The sequence below is a fragment of the Pecten maximus genome, chromosome 15 (genome assembly GCF_902652985.1).
Source record: "Pecten maximus chromosome 15, xPecMax1.1, whole genome shotgun sequence".
In the NCBI taxonomy this organism is placed as follows: Eukaryota; Metazoa; Mollusca; class Bivalvia; order Pectinida; family Pectinidae; genus Pecten; species Pecten maximus.
In genome coordinates, this window is record NC_047029.1 from 24138025 (window position 1) to 24158472 (window position 20448).

General features: G+C 34.8%; 1 protein-coding gene across 1 annotated transcript; it reads left to right on the top strand.

Annotated features, from left to right (window-relative positions):
* The first annotated feature begins 11853 nt into the window (after positions 1-11853).
* Positions 11854-15023, top strand: LOC117344258 (pancreas transcription factor 1 subunit alpha-like). The gene is made up of 2 exons (XM_033906948.1): positions 11854-12513; positions 14592-15023. Exons 1-2 carry the CDS (start codon positions 12072-12074, stop codon positions 14783-14785), a joined length of 636 nt encoding a protein of 211 aa, XP_033762839.1. The 5' UTR covers positions 11854-12071; the 3' UTR covers positions 14786-15023.
* The last annotated feature ends 5425 nt before the right edge of the window (positions 15024-20448 follow it).

Here is a 20448-nt window from a genome sequence, read left to right on the forward strand (position 1 = left end):
AAAAATTGTCCATTATAAAGAAATATTAAATTGATTAAATCTTATGATATATTCCCCTCTGCTATATTTCATCAGTTTTACATATCCGTTTTGATTCCCGGACTTCCGGACCTCGCATCATGGACCTAGAAGGATACACGTAGTTGAACTTTTATATTGATTATTCGATCTCTCTATTACTAATGGAAATTTAATAGTGCTATATTCTGTGCGTTTTTGTACAGCTAGTGTATCTAAATCCTTTGGTTTTGAAATCTGCATGTTGATAACTATATTTTCTAAATTAAAATGTGTATGAAACCCAAAACAAATTTTAGTTTTAAGCTTGTATATATACGAGAGCAGATGGTTACACTTCCAGAATCCAATGGTTCATTATACAGAAGTTTTCTGCATCATCTAATTAATGCAAAATGATTCCATTTTTTTTGTGTGTTAACATTTACATGGATGTGACTGCTCCCTGACCCGAAAACACGTGACTCCACCAGGATAATACTTGATTCGGACATGGCATATCCCAAGACAATAGACAAAATAAGTATATTAGCAAAATATCCAATATATGTAATTCATAATTCAATTGAAAAGGCCGTACGGTTATATTAATGCTGAAACAATTGATCTGTGAATTCAACTTATGGGGAATACATCGTTGGAATATAATTCAGAAAATAGATTTGATTATATTATTTATTTCAATAAATTAATCTCTTTTATTTATTGTATACAGAGTAATGTTTGTGTAATTAAGAATTGTATCAATAAATTGATGCAGAAAACAAAACTAAGATTTTTAAAGATTGGTTCTGAGTTCAAATTTTGAAATTATTTTATTTCGTCATTTAAATCACATCAGAGGGGTTGTTCGAGATTGCACTTGTTAAAATTATCTAGGCACGTGTATCGAAGATTGGGTGGTCCAGATGAAGAAAAGGTGAAAATTTGCTATCGCGAATGGTATCCAATCTTTCATTCTACATAACATCAGGCGAGATAAAACAAAGATACGAGCTGTATCACCCAGTTCGAACGTGCGCCCAACGTAACCATTTCCAATAGAATGACACGAAATATTTAAATATTTTTTTCTTAAATTAGTGTGCGAGATACCGATGTAGATTTTATTACTATAAAAATTAAAGTTATCATTGTCGTTGCTATTGATTTTTATAATCAAAGTCAACAGAGAAATTGCTTGTGAAAGCTGTCAGAATATTGCTCTCTGAATATGTTTTAAAGAGTTGTATATATCGAGTTATGCCTATGCCATCAAGATTATATCACTCCGCACTGCATGCGGATGATCGTGCAAATGGATGAAAACAATCCCTGTTGAATATAGTCCCACAGTACCGCCAAACTCTTGATTAACATCGCATTCATGCTTGCACAAATAAACATGATTGAGAGCATGCGACACGTCATACATGTTCACGACAATGAACCTGACAGTTGCAGCCTGAAACATATCGGCATTCAATCTCATTTAGTGAGTAGGTCAGAATTATGAAGTTTAATTGCTTGCACTTTTTATATTGTCCTTTTTTCTCAATAAACGTAGCGCTTCGACAATGATCACTGAAGATCCATGAACCTGCTTTCGTCAGTAGATGATTGATTTGTAGAACGACAATTCATCGTACCGATGACTCCTCTATGCTTGAGGTATTAATTATAAGGAGATGTGTACTTTTCTAAAATTATCAATAACCATCTTCGAACAGGTGATTTTTTGACGCTAATCAGTTGCGTGATTCGGATCGCTTCATTGCTTCTGACGGAGATTTTCCTAGGGGGAGATAACTCGGACTAGTTATTTTGGTTCACTGATGTGCGTATTCATACAGCATAGCACAAAAATCTGCGTTGGACATTTTATGCGATTAAAATGATATTAAGAAGATGGAAAATACTGAAAACTCATCTAAGCTGCATAAATATCAGATACAATGCATTCCATCATAAACTATTACATTTAATCGTTTTTGAAAACTAAAATGACGATGTATTAAAATTCTGTAATAAACTATTTGAAATTAAACGTTTAAAAAAAACTAAAATATAGTTTGTACAAATGAATTAAAAAAAAACCTTTGAAATGTTGGAACATTTTCTGTAGAAATTCCATTTTTATATTCATTACCAGTTGTGGTGAATGTACCATCTGAGTCGAAATTCTTCTGTCTGGAAGAACTACTTCTAAGATTGTATTTATTTTCTTAGAAATATGAATTATGTGGTTAAATCTTTTGTTGTTACATTTTAACAGAAGTCATTTTACTTTATATTAGTATAACATACATGATATTTAAATTCAGTAGTTAAACTTGTAGTGTCACAATTTTAATTATTGTCATTAATTTAATAACCTTTAACAACCATTACAGATCTGTTGTTTTCCCCCAAATGTGAAACAAAGCAAGCTTCAGTCTCTGAACAGAATACGTAGCTGCCATGTACATTTATTAAACTTAAGTCCAGTAACATAAAAAAATAATTGTTTCGTCAATTCTAGAATAAATTCACAATCTTGTACCTTCGGAGGCTCTTTCTCAATAAATATACGATTTGTTTTTCAGAAATTTCAAAAGAATGGTTAAGTGTTTTTTGGTGGGTTTTTTTCTCGGACCCATTGTATTATATTGACTGACCTCCGTGAAATGACCATTGCGGTCAGTTGATATGCCTTCGTGTTAAACATCCCCTAATTAGAGAGCGTGCCCCTCATCAGACCATGTGTGTGTTTTGGTCAAACCTCAAACAACCCTTTGAACTGCACTATTTTGTCAAAAATGTTTTTCGCCACATTAAATTCTAATTGGGGAAATATGTCGATTTCTCAACAAGAATTTTAAAGATATGATGAAGATTATTACCTCAGATGTGAAGCGAATACATTTCACGCCTAACTAATTTGTAAATTTAAACTAAATGCATGTCGGCCATGTTAAAACGTAATTGCTATCATATTGCCGTTATTAGTTGTATTATTGCCCGACGACGGTCGATATGCCTGTCAAGTGGAAATAACATATTTCTATCTTTGCAGTGACCACGATGACCATATTCCAGCCAAACGTTGACCACTGGTCAGTGACAATAGAAGACAAAGGATTATTTACCCTCCGATAAGCGCGAGCAGGTGATAAAGGGTCGGCCTAAAGGACAGGTCAGAGGTCAAGTACAGAGCTTAAGGCTCCCCTCTCGGTGATCGTCACCACACCAAAAGGTCGTCTCCCCTTCTGATGGCTGATCGCTGGGCCACTCACAGAACGCTGTCTCCTTATCTTCCTTTGTCTTCTTTGTCTGCGAATCCAGTGATACTACCAATTATTTTCAATTTATATATTTTCTAGTGTTAAAGTTCAGTTCATTACTGGTACAGGACCATTTCTGATTATTTGCATCAGATTTTATTACGACAATTGCAACATTAATATTAACATGTACAATATCTATATGTGTGCTGTGGGTATGAATGGTTCCATCACATGTACACTGACTATATTATTTAATGTTTAGTACACGGTGGTAAGTCTGCATAATTGTCTGATATTTGTTTTACTGGTCATTGTAATAGCATACGTGAACTGTAATAAAGAAAATTTAAACTTATTAAAACACCTAAAATTTTCAAATTTCAATTTCATTCACAAATCGTAACAATTTGTTATAAAAAATACTAGTACAGCGCAATCATTATCGACCGTTATCATATGAAACAGACATTTCTTCACTGGCTTCCCGTCATATTCCATGAATCGCGATTAATGGAATATAGGAGCCGCTTGACTGTGTGGTTAAGGTGTCCCGGCACCTATGGGTGTTGAGTTCGAAACCCAGGTGGGGCAGATGTCTGGTACTGAACGTAGGTCAATTGCTTTTCTCTGGGTACTATGGTTTTAATATCCTCCATCTACAAAACCTGAAACGTCCTTAAATGATCAAGGCTTCTATAGCACGCTAAACAAAATAAACGAAAATAGAATATGTCCAGAAACTAATGTTGTTATGACCTCATGAATATTGATATAATAAATTTTATTCCATAAAGGAACGCCCATGCCTTCGCGGTTCATTTTCCTATAATGCAGTGGACGTGCATCTGAAACGGGATGCAGTTTCATTCTTATTACAACATTTACGTCCTTACCCGTTACCGATAATAATTATTATGGACGCATTTCCAAGAACCCCTGGAATGTAGAAATGGCGGAACAGCCCATAGTGCGTGTTCCTTTGTGTTTTCTTATGCATGTACATGTACATTGTCATATATCTATATATCATATCACAAATGTCGCCATTTGTAAATACATGTACCATTGTATACAAGTTCAGAAAAAGGACGTTTACAAGTTAAACATGTACAACTTGTGTCCAAATTCCTTTTTAATATTTTCAAATGAAGATAAGTTCAAACTAAAACTCCCTTTCCCGCGACAGCAACTTTTCACGCGCTTTTTCCTGGAGCGGAGACTTTAAATAAGGTCCATGGAAAACAGCTAGCGTAAAAAAAAAAAGATTTTATCATGCTCGGTTCAAACATGTTCTTCTGTTGCGCTGTTCTTGTCCAAAGCAGACTCGGAATGATTGTCGTTATTGTTAATGGTATGGTTTGTTTACTACGTCATACCGCGGAGGCGTGTCTGGAGTGATGCGGTCGATAATGATAATATACGATTGTTTGTACAAGCATATATTAAGAATACCAATCGTTTTCCATAAACTGTCAAAGCTAAAAATAACTGTAAAATACTATGTATAGTAAAATTAGAAGTGATTTATTTACAATTTGCATACAATAACTTATTTATTCAATGTTTTGTACTTAATGATTACGGTACATTAATTATTCTTTGTATTCACTTTATTAAATTTTACAAGTACTAGTTACAAACTCATTTAATTCTATGCCATACTAAGTTGGTGTTATTTATGTTTATATATATGTTAAATATCAAATGAATAACTAGTGCTGATAAAGGAATTAAGGATTGTGAATCTACACCAGAGTATGATAATGTTAAGTTTTCTGCTCTATCTAAATATATGTATATATCAAATTTCCACATAAAATGCTGCCATGTATTTACCATTGTATAATAGTTTATGAAAGAGGACGTTACTGAGTTGTATAACTTGTGTCCAATTTCATTTGAATTTTTCGTATTACGATTGCTGTACATGTATATACATATATGTACTGTGCTGGATGAGAACCCAGATGCATGCATGCTATCGCTAATTAACTAACCTGTTTAAAGGGGCGGAAACTGATCGACTTGTGTTGTACCTTTTTCTAACAAGTTTATTTGATTCTGTCCGAAAGTTCTAAAAAGTTATACATTATGTTAATTTCAAGATAACAATACTGCGATGACTTTTTCTATAACTTCTCGTCCAAACGAGTGTCAAGATTAAATTCGTATCACGCTCGTATTCATATTTATTTCGGTCCATAGCAACCGCAAAAGAGCTATGTTTATATATAGTAGTACTACAGTGTCAATGTTAATATATTATATGTTATACACGTCCCTGATATTAATATAATATCTTAAACTTGAAATATACTTTACATGTTTTAGTGGATACTCAACTATATAACGGTACAGTTAATGCCCAATGCATAAAATTCACAGCATAATATGTATTTGATAGATGTAGATTTTTGTTAATGTCAACATTTCATAGTCATGGTCAGTTGAGCGATTGACCACTCGAGGTTTAACGAGATTACAGGTAAGTCTCACCTGTCCGATTATCCTGTTATCACGTCACGCGACTACTCAAATTGTAAGAGCACGGATAAATTGCTTTAAACTACCGTTAATCGCTGATAACCATTATCATCAGCTTTGAATTCTTGACTTATTTCTATATACCAAAGACAGCCTCCAGACATTAAGAATTAAGCCTGCCATGTTGATGTCAACGCCCGAAGAACAAAGCTGACTTTAAAGACACAGTCATCCCCAATATTCGATGTGAAGTGTCCCTTTTTGACGAAAAAAAAATCTTGCCTCATTTAAAGGGACATTCTTTCGTTCGGACACCAGAAACATGCACAGTTTCTGTTGATGAAATCTATGTCAAAAACGATGATTATATAAGTGTTTTTGCCTGCAAGTATTGAAATTAATGCCGAAATGTACAGGAAAAGGCGCATCGTATGCAAATGTCCTATGTCTGTGCGGTAATTATTAATTCGTCGGGTCGAATTAAGATTTATCAGGACGTAATACTCGAAGAACTTTGGTTTTATCTTGAAAGTTAAACTGCCATATTAATGTGAAGATTATAAATTGTACTACTTGCAAAAAATACCTATTTTACAATAAGCTTATTTTTGACGACCTAAACGTTATTCAAACGAAGGAATGCAACTTTAAATTGTTTTCGTATTACAACACAATGCACACAATTCAGCAGGTAATACATTTGTATCTGAAGTAGGCAACAGCGCTCTGAAAAGAAACCATTTGTTTTCTGCACGTATTTAACACATACATACAAATGTCCCCGCCAGTTATATTTTGTTCTCTGTTTTACTGCTCTAGCAACTTCCCTTAGATCAATTTTCCCTAAAATGAATTGTTTCTGCTACAATCAATGTTCTTGGTTACCTTCTACATTCTCGTTCCTATTTTCCTACCGCAGGAACACCAAGGAACACAAAGTGCTCCGCATGACAAGGACACGCGTCTATTTGACCCTTGACCTTGTTGAGAACTGGTGTTAATGCCATCACGAGGACGCGAGCAAACAGACGATACAGACCTGGGAGGGTAACGGTTATTAAATTCTCACAAATCGTGACTTTTGTTTAGTCACTGACCATCATGTCTACTGACCTACGTACTTGACCGTGTGTTTTGGTCAGTTATACCGGCCAAGAGTAAATAGCTGGTCCTCTCAAGTCAAGGGATACACATCCTTTCGTCGAAAAATAAGAAAATCTCCATGAAACAAATTAAATAGATGAATTTTCTACATGTATCGCCATAGCCAGAAGAAATCTCGAAAATACCTTTTAGATATGTTTTATACATGTATGTATACCCTAATACCAATTTAATTGATCTGATGATAAATACAGTTTATACATATAAGTATATAAGCTTAATCTAGGCGATGACGTCATATTCATTTTCATCAGCACTTTTTGTTCAAAGTTTGTCCTTATCTAATCGATTTTGAATTATGACAATTCGTTTTCCTGTTGGTGTCCTCAATTTGTCCTCTGAATCTTTTTGTTTTATTTTTTATATATGTATATAAATACATATACCATAATTTTGCGGAATATACATCACAAGCGGTCAACATCAATAATTTATGAATATGTTAAGTTTCAAAATCGACTACTTTTGTAATAAACAGGTTTGAGTTGTTAGGATGGGAGGATTGGCGGTGAGGATATGGCCATAGCACCTGTTTGATTGTGTCGTAAGCCGACAAACGAATCATATTAACAAAATTTCTACCCCCATACAAACGCAAAACGTTATTGAATCCAAGTGTTATTTACCTAAAAACTTACACAGGAAATTAAGAAAATTTGAAAATTAAAAAGATCTCTAAAGAAATACACTCATGGCAACTGATTTTAAGAGAAATTAAATGCCTGTTCAAATGCGACCATCAATATCGCGCTCATTCAGGCGTTTTACAAAGCCCTATCCACTGCTAAATCAAATTGACTTAACACCGTAAATGTTGACTTTCTGTAACAATTACTCCGACCGGCTTCCCGTCCCGTCTACAATGGTTCTTGTGTATACGGCAAAGCTATTTAACAGATACTAAAGGCTGCTCAATGGCGGATAAAGTACTTGTATTGTGTTATATTGTATTGTGATGAGGCTGCTCTTCACGACTTTATTTACGAAACGATGTTTTCGTATTTCAGTTCTGAGCCTAGCTCCACATCACAGTGGTGTGTCATATGATGATGTATTGCTACTATGGCTGGCCTGGCGTACTGACTTTGTTTGTATACCACTATATTACATATAGGTATTATTTACAACAAACAACATGTATCCGTTGGCAGTTTACAGCTTTATAAATGCCTCGGCGTTCGTATAACGGCAGGGCACACCAACAATAATAAAAGTTGCAAGGCCCAGGGGTTCCGTAAACTTCTAAAACCTTCGAGAAAATGTGACATACAGTTATGCAAATCGAAAGTAGGAATATAGGTACATGTATATCATAAATAAAAATATATACCTGATTCTCAAATTTGTTATACGTAGTCACCGCATCACTACAAACGCCCTTACTCCAACAGCCTATCGTCATCTAATATTTGGAGATTTAACAACTTATCGTGTTGAGCGAGGCCTGGATAGACGCCATCAAAACATATGCAGAATAAGCTACATGAACATTCATACCTCAATAAATACAGTTTGTTATGCTCAATTAGATCTGTTTGCAGCGTTTATCACCCCATGAACAGCCAAGGGCATTCTGAAGAGGGGTTTCCTTGTAGTAGTTGATGACTACCTCATTGAACAACATACAGAAGGATTTATAAGAAAGAAAGTAATGTATACAACTGGTAAACGTATCAATTATCAGATTGATTGATAGATTGATTGATTGATTGATTGATTGATTGATTGATTTATTATGTTGAACTGCCTAATGACAGCTATGACCATTTTGAGCATATTACGAGACTGAAAATCGGATCATACCAATCAGTAGAACTATGAATACGCACATTTCCCTCTCACATCTCGATTAGTCAAATACACATACACACTAAATCACAATACAATTGCATCTATCAGTAGGATTAGAAAATTAAGCTATAAGCGTATATCAATTCCTGACCTACCCATGTAAATAAAATTTCGCTTACTGACTCATATATGTCTGTCAATTGCTGTTAATTGACAAAAGATATTTCCATAAGATTCTATTTACTAAGTTTTTCACTATCGAATTATTGCCCACTTATACGAATAAGTGACATTTACAACAAGTGATTCCCTCTACACCCCTCCACTCTCCGCCAGCTTTCATTTTTCTTCCGAAAAAAGGAAAGGAGGGAGCCTAACGTATACAATGACTTTTAAAGTATTAACAAGAACACTTCAGGAACAAGTAAAAAAGCAAACTTTCTGAATAAACCCGTTCATTTAATTCTTCCTAGCCTTACGATCGTGAACAATAATGATATAATTGACGGTACCGTTTGGCATTGAGAAGTAGTTAAAACGACAGATTTACAATGCCTTCACTTGACCTAAGTATACGCATGCGTGACAAATTGAAGAGACTCTTTAAGGCGCCACACTTTCTCCGTGAGTCAGTTTGTCTAATAAAGAAATGTAATATCCACGATTCCAACGAATTTCACAAAGGATGAACATTTGTCTGTATTTTTGAAGTTTTTATTGTAAATTGTTACCTAGCGTTCGCTCCCAGCACACGTGTCAATAGATAGGAGACAGCCCCACTTCAAACCCCCCTCCGACATATTGTGACGAATCTGACAATACACTGAACGATTTTGACTTTTAATATTGAAAAATAAACAAAGAAAACATCAAAGCACAAAGTAATGCAATGTGGTTATTGTTATATTGTGGATATTGTATTTCAGTTTTTTTATTTTATATTTCTGCGATTTTTACCTTCATTAGCCAACACACGTACATCTGCAATTCATTTTATCATTTTGAAAAATGATACAATATATTGCCATCAATCTAATAATGTGATATCGACATATATGTACACATTAAAGGGACAGGTATTGCAGAATTGTAATATATTTGCTGTCAAATATCTTCCAAATTGTAAGACAACCACCATTGTGTCGTCTATTTGGGAACAGGAAATTAACGAAATTACAGCCCTATCATTTCAAATGTTTGTGGCATTCTCTTCTCTCCTAGCTGTCTTTTGTCATTGAAAAATTCCTTGGGAACAAGCCACATAAACGTTTTATCCTGGTCGTCCAAAGTGTTGGAGAGAAGGCTTTTACTTACCGAGCTATTTCAACGCCAGTTCATTATTACCAAGTAACTGGTCTGAAACTGAAATCTGCCACAGTCAGACGCTTTGTTTTGGGACCGATACTATGACTACTATTACAGCTTGATACTCGGAAGTGCGCTCCGAATATTTGTGAGCCGATCAGAAAGTTTTGTTAATTGGGAGCGCGCTCCGAATATTAAGGCGCCCGCTCTGAGAATTTGGAAGCTGTCTGCACCCTCACACGTCTGCCTAAGCAATGAAAGTAATGGGTTCTGTCTGTAGACCGAGAGAAGTTATGAAAAATAGTCATGCTTCACCATACCTAACGCTCAACAACGAAGGAAGTGGTGATACATACAGTTTATGAATATCGGTGTCTCGCTACCATATCAAGGTTTGATATTTCAGTGTGGCCGCACTATAAAATTCATATCCATTGTGTGGCCAAATTATCTACGGTCGCCGTCATCATACGGCGGTATCATGACCATTACAAACACATCAAACAACAAACTGATCATCTCCAAACAAAATCTGTCTACAATCAAAAGCTCGAATAACAGAGTAAAGCTGTCATTAACAGGCAAACACGGTGATGGACACATTAATTTGGAATTTCATACATAGCGGATCACATGTTTGAAGTTATAGATTAAGATTGTTCAAGTCCATCCAGCCTGCCTGTCCGTCCAACCGTCACACTTAAGTTTCGTTCTATGATTACTTGAAGGGTTTAAGCATTTCGGGATAGAATATATTTGTTATTGTTTAAAATTTCTGACACATATACCACTGGATAAAGTATAATATTTAATTTATTACCTTTAGAGTGGGGGCACCGATATGTTTAATTTCAAACTGTGTGATAATTCTCACAAATTCTCTTATTTATATTCGATGTCAAGTTCCTTCTCAAAAACCGAAATATCTAAAGGTAAAAAAGGACCAGGAGAGTAAATCCGGATATTTTATTATTTTGATATTTCCCTACCTGCCCAGTTTATACACGTATGCGTTTATATAACAATTGCCATGCATTAAATGACTGTTTTGTTCCCCATTAAAACGATAGCTTAGAACATTGATTAATCACAGAATTTTCACTTCGACGTTGGCTTTACAATTTCGACCTTATATATAGTACTCGATACTTACATTGTATATTAATAGATATATATTTGTGATGTCATCAGTTAAACAGAGCAGAATTCGGATAAAGCAGGTGTTTTCTTTAACTTTAAATAATGGATAAACAGATTCAATGATATCCGGAGTTGTGTGTGTGTTTACGATATCCAGCCAGAATACAATATGCTTCATGTTGTTGACTTTCTAGCCTATCTAGGCTTTGACACATCGGTCTGTGTAAATCTCTCTGATAAGACATCGTATCTGTGATAATGAACACGCGACATACAGAGGCACGCGTCCCTTATAATTTACACACACGTTATATACCTGTACATACATTTTGTGAGTGAAACCACACCTCGTGTCAAATATAACGGTGTCACCCGTAGTCTCGGGCTGCTCCTAAGTAGCCGTCAAATCTATCACCAAACCGTCGTATCAACATTCATATCTTAATTCCACGATAACAGGTGGGAGGAGTCGTCACTTTTCAAATAGGCAAGGTTTAAAACCGCTATACTCATGACTAAAATTTCTCCAAATACTCAGATGGGAATGGGCGGAGCAACATATTTAAATTAATCGATTTAACAGGGTCTGACATATCGAACACGAATTGGAATTAAAGCTGACTGTATGCAGGTAGCGGGTTTACAGGTAGATAGTACTCAATTCGAACTTGAGCACGCGCCGCTGTTTTGATTGGTTGACGCGCCCGGTGCATCCACGTGTGTGTTGTTGACAGCGATCAGGATATTATAAACCGGCACTGCTTGCTATCGATATTATAACTCTCTGTTACATTAAGAGCAAGGTTGGATATGATAGTAAATTTGTCTGTCAATTAATATTGAATTTAGATATCGTCGACACAGCAAATATTTACGAGTGTGTTTATATACTTACAATACCGAAGAGACAAAACCTTTACAAATATGGAGATGGATACGTACTTATATGGAATTGAAGACGACTTTTTGGACTTTTATGATCCGACAGTGGACTATGCAGATAGTTTAGAATCGCCTTGTTCTACGAATGAATCTGATTCGGAAAATTTCAATTTGGAACATTCCTGTAAAACAAAACATAGCAAGCGTCCAGTAAAAAGAATTCAGCAACGTTCTGCAGCAAATCAAAGAGAGCGAAGACGCATGAAATCAATCAACGATGCCTTTGACATCCTTAGAGACAGTATACCCACAAGTGTCAATGCTGACCGAAGGTTGTCTAAAGTTGACACTCTAAAATTAGCTATCAGATATATAAGTTATCTTGCGGACATGGTGGAAACCAGCAGCGAATATTCTCAGGACAGTCAGTACTCAAAAAACAACAGACCACAAGAGAAAGTCATCGTCCGGTGTCATTTTGACGGTAAGTTTTGAATTATTCATATTTTCAAATGCATCTTTTATAAATTATGCCATTAGCAGTGATATATTGCCATTGTAAAGATTGGTATTTTAATATATTTTTTTTTGCTTCGGTTGTAAAAGCACGTGTCTTTTCGTTAGTTGTTAATGTACGGAGAAGCATTGAAATCAAAGTTGTAAGATTTATTTGTACGTTTGTTTCTAAACAAACGATTCAGCAACAGCGATGTGATCTGCAAGCATGCATATTTATAGTCTAAATTAACGTGTTCACATAGAAACACCTAAAATATAGCTCAGCATGTTCATATAACAAAGTCGTCAATGGTCTACCTAAGTGTGTTTACAACAAAGTCGCTTATGACCTTATTAAATGTGTTCACAACATATTCAAACATTGTTTTAAAATGTGCTTTCAACACAAAGTTAGTTGTGAATAGCAAGATCATTAGTAGCGATATATATTGAATGCAGTTGATGATAACACCTGTTAAGACAATATTTTGCAAATGAAAAATGATTCAATGTAAAACAAAATATATTCGAGATCTTTCTCATTGAAATCAATTATACAATAGCGCTTTCTATACAATGCAGTATTGTGTCGCCCCACCCTCGTCTAAACGTACCTTATTGGGGCGCGTTAGAAATCTTTATGAATACAACAACAATATTAGGGTTGTATACTGATGATGAATCTTACCTAATGTGTTAATCAAATACTTTTATGTGGGGGTAATTGGTATTACTATTAATACAAATAATAATAAATAAATAAATATAAATAAATAAATAAATAAATATAAATAAATAAATAAATAAATAAATAAAGTGTTCATCTTATGTGTCAACAAAGTCTGTCATGAAATGATGTCTATAGAGAACAAATCTATACTGATAAGGCCGAAACCTTGAAGGACAGGATTGGTTTTCATGGTCACAAGTTTGCGTGTGTGTGATGGATATAGTCATATCTGGCACGAGTGGGCCACGCGCCATACTGTTCTGTTATATCCTCACCAGAAATCGAGCTAAGAATTATACTGAACTTAGCGGCAGTATGATGTCATTTATTACTGTTACGGTCATTATATTATAAAACACTTATAGCAATACACGATACATTTATAACAAAGCAAAAACACAATAGATCTTAGAAGAAATACATTGTTGTTTTTTGTCTTGAAAACCTGGTATACTTTTCTGCACACCTAGTTGTTAATAAATATTGACATTTAGGTATTTGTAGACAATCGATTCTTATGAAAGTGTTGACTAAATTGGGGAACGCGTCCCACTCTTGTTTGAGAACCGTAAACCAAATGTTTCTTTATAATGTATCGATTTTATCATGTTAACAGTCTTTACAGTATGTGTTCAATTTAAATACCCACTATAATACATATTTACATTTGCTCAAGGGCTCACTGTTCAGTATTGAGTTCCTTTATCACAAGTAATGCACGTGTTGAGAAGATATTCCTAAACACCAATATCCGACTTCCGGGCTTCTTATATATAAACATAGTTAAAGGTCCATGGATGAAATGTATTGATCCACATGATAGAAATTTATACTTCCGAGTCTGTTTCCTGAATTCTCTCTATCATTATTTGATAATGTACTAATTAAGATAAAGAAAGATAATGTAATTATAGAATATCAGTATCTCTTTTCCTTTATTGAATTGCATGCGACGTCATTGATTTTGTTTGATCCCGATATCTTTAATGGCGTTTATATAGCGATGACATCCTTTCGGATATTTGATAAGGAGATCGCCCATATTGCTAGATTTAAGGCAATCGGTGAACATTTTATTAATCGTCAACTCGTCTTAACTTTGTTGATAGGAGATATTGTCTAAAACAAGCCTAATATATATTAGAAATATAAAAATTGAAAACATTAATTTTGGGTATATTTGAAATTTTCCGCATCACGAAACTACCTAATCTTGTATCAAAACAAGCTTAATAAATACTAGAAATACTCAGAATACGAAAACACTGAACATTGTATGTTGATACACAGAAAGATTTATTTGAAATCTATAACGAAACTATCTTATCTTGTAGATTATGCCAGCCCGTCCGACGGTACGACGGATTACATGGGGCATTCCTTATCATGGGACCACGCAGACCAAGAACCGGTGCGAACTGTAGATAACAAACAATGCGCTAAAGTTTGGGTTCCAGGACATCCCTCAGAAACAGACTTATTAAACCTCTCGGCCACATATTCTGGTGACTATGGGACACTGTCGTGACAAATGGATGGTTCAAATCACAATGGGACAATCACGTGACGCTTAGATGGTTCAAAATCATTTTGGAACAATCTCTTGACGGTTAGATGGTTCTTATTACGAGAAACTCGGGTGACGGTTAGATGGTTCTTATTACGAGACACTTTCGTGACGGTTAGATGATTAAAAATCAGTTTGGGACACTCTTGACGGTTAGATGGTTCTAATTACGAGACACTTTCGTGACGGTTAGATGGTTCTTAGCACGTTCGGACACTGTCATGACGCTTAAATAGTTCTTATTATTATGAGACACACTCGTAACTGTTAGATGGTTCTCATCTGCGACGACGTGACAGGATTTTACGCTAACAACGAAAATGTAGTTATTCAATATGACAGATTTATGCAAATAATGGTTCCAGGATCTCAATTCACCTTATATTGTGAGCTCGTAATCGTGTTAAAGATGGCGAATAATAAATATTTCTATTGTTTATGCAAATAAGGATGGGGATGACATGGAAATGACATTACATCTGTTCGACAGATAATTTAAGTTCACGATTTCATGCATCATTTGACAAGAGGCTGGACCTCGAAATCATTGACCAATAATCGCACATGCTCAATAGTTCAATATCTTTATCTCTGTACGGATGTGTCAAGCTTATTGAATTCATATCAACAAGCGCAGAGACTTAGGAGGAACTTTGTTATTATCAATATTATATATGAAATATCTATATTCACAATTATTTATATATTTTTATATGTACATGATTCTATTTAAATCCATTAAATGGTAAAGATCAGTTCATGTGTTAACTTATTTTTACAATTAATATGATGCTAATTGAGTGTTTAAATATATTCGTTTTCCCTATTTATTACACATACAATAGAATATATATATATATATTATATATATATATATATATAGTATTTATACAAAGGTAAAACATTTTCTCACCTTTTCCACAACTTTAGCATTTTACAAATATTTCTCATGCTGTCTTGCGCACCCGTCCCTACCTCTCACTTCGAATACCCCTTTGCGTCTTAGCATGAACACCAAACTCCTCTGCCGTTTACAGTTACAATTGAACCATATTCTATATCATTCCCCTTGAACCATCCCCTTAATTGGAAACTCTGACAACATATAAATAATCAGCAAATACTGAAATACCGTTCTGTAATTCTTAAATTCTCTCTGTTGGAATATATCTGCTTATCATTGTCACGTTTCAACTGTTCGACACTCAATTCATTCAGAGCAGGTATACTCCTCTCCGATGAAATACATTTCATTTCTATTAGAGCATATCAATACCTACTTCATTCTTTAATTTTTTCCAATAAAACCCGTTCTACTCTCTGTTGGGATACCCTTCTATCTTGTCACCATTCACTAACAAAGTGAATTTAGAATCTTGACCTTGCTTACACGTTTAACTCGCTTACACATGCAATACTCTACTATACCTGGGGCCGTGCACTCCTTTTACTCGCTTATACTCTACTATACCTGATATAGTATATACGGTGTCTCCCTCACTGACTTCATTTTATTCGTTTACAAGTTGACCTTCTTTGAATCGTTTATATACTTAACTCCCGACTTCAACCTTTCACCTTGACCTCCTTTGATTCGTTTATATGCTGAACTCCCGACCTTAACCTCTCACCTTGACCTCCTTTGATTCGCTTACATACTGACCTCCCCAATTTAACCTCTTATCTTGACCTCCTTTGATTCGTTTATATACCGACCTCCCCACTTTAACCTCTCACCTTGACCTCCTTTGATTCGTTTATATACCGACCTCCCCACTTTAACCTCTCACCTTGACCTCCTTTGATTCTCTCACCTTGACCTCCTCCTTTGATTCTCTCACCTTGACCTCCTCCTTTGATTCATTTACATATATACGGAACTCCCAACTTTAGCCTCTCACCTTGACCTCTTTTGATTAGTTTATACTGAACACCCTACTTTAACCTTTCCCTGCGGAGTTTTTATTCGTTTTACAAAAAAAATAAAAAATACCCTTCTTTATCTCTATTTGGATTGTTTTTAAATCTGCTTCCCGCTAACATGCCATTTACACCGCTACACACACTTTACTTACAGAAATCTCTTGTTTTATTCTCTCATCTTAAATATAATATTGACCCACTAATACTCTCAACTCTTATAGTACTCATTATCCCTCTATAAGCCTTCCATATTTTCCATCATTTTCCTCAGCTTTCGTCTTTCTCCCCTTCATTTTACATGTAACTCTCTTAACGTTTAGACAGTGATATCATACATTTTTAATAAAAGTACATAGGAAAACGAATGGCGTCAACTTATACTAATCTCCCTTGTTGGAACCAATAAAAGCGTGCTAGGGATGTTGCGTAAAAGAGGACTAACTGGTAAAAACCCACAGGTACACATAATATATGCCCACATATTTTCAACATGTTCAGAAGAGACATACGGAGATATTCTATTATGAAATCGAACAATCATTTAACGTTAAACATAGTTGTTTCCCACGCACACATATGACGTATTGCGTCTTTTATCTACATCTGTAACTCTGGATGAAAGGGACATTCCAGTAAGTAAATAAATAAATGAATGAATAAATTAGAAATTGAAATTGTATTTATTGTTTTATTTATCGTTTAATTATTCCATGACGTTATATTTAAAAGTTAACATAATCAATATTTAGTACATGTATCTAAATTTTCACCATGATAATTCTAACAGTCTTTCAACACAGGGCAATTGCGTGAAACAATTGTAAACGAATTACATTCAAAGCTGCACAAAGACAAATATCAACACATGTATAACTTAATTAGAAAAAACTTATATCTTAAGATTTTTATGAAATACTTATATTTGCTTTTACAGGCGTACAATAGTATATTGTAAAACTATAATTATCATCGTTTGTTGAAAATGAACTTTACTGGTTTTAGTTAATTTTGATTGTTTGGATTTGAAGAGAACAAATCACAAATAATATTCAGTCAAACATTGTAGACAAATGACTTTAAAAAATACACAAAATCTGAACAGTTGAAAGGTAAATTCCATCAAAAGTATAAATAGCAAAGGAGTTGATTATTTTCTTAAGAACAGAATCTCTATGTTTATAGAGTATTAATCATCAAGACCAAAATAAAAATAAAAACACTATCAATGTTCCTTGAACGCATAAAAAGCGTCCTGCTATCAACAGGCACCTGTGATATAAACATACAAACGGAAGCACATATGTAGTTAATGTGGAGTTTTTCACTGCAATAATTTCCATTGTACAAATAATACAAAGAATTAGACAACAGACAAGCCTATATAAGTCTTTTTCTACAGTTATTGTGTTTCGTGCCATAATAATATCTAACTTCAGTGTGTGTAAACTGTATTACATTAATTCGTGCAGTCTTTCGTTTGTTAATAATGAGTGAATTTTATTTGAGGTTAGGCACGTTATATTCAATTAAACGCCATTTTTTTGGCTATCGGTGAATAGCTTTTCCATTATTGTTTGTTTACTGGAATATCGAAAGTCCTTGCTATTTCCCAAAATGGCGATACTTGTAGTTGTGTAAATATAACTGCGGTTTGATTTGATTTCCTGCAAAACTTTTACCGATCATTTTGACGACGTACTTAAACTAGATGAGATGATTTTTGCTCTTAATTTGACCGTAAAGCACGTGCCAGCTGCCCTGGTCTGAAGTAGCTTAGCTAATTATAGGCCACTGTTATGCTCAAATACCACGCTAGATGTGTCTAATATGTTTACACTGTCTTGATAATAGCGCTATCAATTTAATGAATATCACATATTATTGACACAATTTTCGTTAAATGCATGCAATAGAAACTCCATCCATTTTTACATGTTCCAGATGAGTTTCTGTCAAGGTGTACAATAGAGGGCTCGATTTTGGGCGTATCTCGCCGATCCTATGACCCTTTTGTGCCTGCTGGTTGGCCCGGTGAAACGGTATTGGATGTTAGATTTACAAACATCACAGGTACATGTAAAGGGGTAATTGATTAGTTCTGTATTTGAAATACGTTTATTATTAAAATGAACTGCAATCGATAATGTGATAATTGAAAAAATTTGAACGAAAAACTGTTTTATTGTGAGACATGATTAGAAAACAACAAACTAAACATATAACAATATGATAATTAAAGACGAACAATTTCAAGTATCCTTGTTATTTAGGAAATATATGACGTTCACCACTTTATGGTGTATTAATCAATATGTGGTACATAATCAAAGTAAAGAAAGGTTATACAAAGTACACAATTACACGACGGAACGCACATAAATAGACACTACACATGTATGTGCAAACTCTGTTTACTGTATAGTGGGTAAAATTCGAAGGGGATTCAATTTCGCTTTATTTGCGGTCGGTCATGTTATGTAAGTATCGCGAGAATTAAAACCCAACCTATATTTACAGAAGTGTTTACTACAGAATGTTAACAAAGGGTAGTCGTACGAATTTTAATACTCGCGAACGAGGTATGACTGGCATTACCGCGAAATGTAAGTCCCGCGAAATTTAAACAGCTATACAGTACTGTTATAGCTTACAGTTGGAATCCTCTGAAGGCACACTTCTAATACATTTTCAAAATACCGAAAGAATTTTGGTGACTAGTACTTAGCCTTTTCTTATCCTTTATGACATTATGTTCTAGAAATTATGATAGCACGCTGAATAAGGACGAAACAGCTGTACCGGACAAGTATCATTTTATGTTTTCAGTATTCGGTATTTACTTTATGTACATGTATTCCTAAATTCACATGTAAGGTGTCATACAATCGCATGTCCTTTAACGCCGCTACACCGCCAACAGCAGGGCGCATAAGTTGCCTCTCACAAAAGTACATGGAAGGGCTTAAAACTTTTGAAAGATTGAAATTGAAGCTCAAAGTTCCTGAGGCTGGTATTTGGTTTGGTTTGGTTTGTTTTGTTTTGTTTAACGTCCTATTAACAGCCAGAGTCATTTAAGGACGTGTCAGGTTTTAGAGGTGGAGGAAAGCCGGAGAACCAGGAGAAACAAAAAACAAACAAAAAACACCGGCCTACGGTCAGTACCTGGCAACTGCCCCACGTAGGTGTCGAACTCGCAACCCAGAGGTGGAGGACTAGTGATTACAGTGTCGAGACACATTAACCACCCAGCCACTGCGGCTCCCAAAAGTGGCTGGTAATAGTGTAAATTATTATTGCAACATTTGGTATTGCGTAAACATACATCATTGACTATTTTGTTTCTAAGTGATGATATTCACTCTTTGTCAGCGATGCAGCATCATTAAAGTACAATTAAACATACTAATCAACAGGATGAAATAGAGGGATTTTATATCAATCGTGAAGAATGCCAGGGTGACATGATTCCTTTATCAAAACATAGAATGAAAGTATCATAAGTAAGCTTTCGATGACTGTCGGAACTTTTTGTTACAAACGAGATGTACGCACGCGCTTGATATAGCTCGAAATGATGGAATTTAACGCCCTATTTCTAAGTAAGTCAACACTTTTATGACAACACCGTATTAAGTCAAACTCTCTGAGATCCTATAAAAAACTTCCTGTCACGAAGGAGAAAAATATCATGTACATAAGAG

What these genes read in the sequence shown, in the direction of transcription:
- LOC117344258 (XM_033906948.1), top strand. Translation starts at nt 12,072, where the DNA reads ATGGAGATGGATACGTACTTATATGGAATTGAAGACGACTTTTTGGAC. An exon ending in CGTCCGGTGTCATTTTGACG is followed by an intron (nt 12,514 to 14,591) that starts GTAAGTTTTGAA and finishes CTTATCTTGTAG; the next exon opens with ATTATGCCAGCCCGTCCGAC.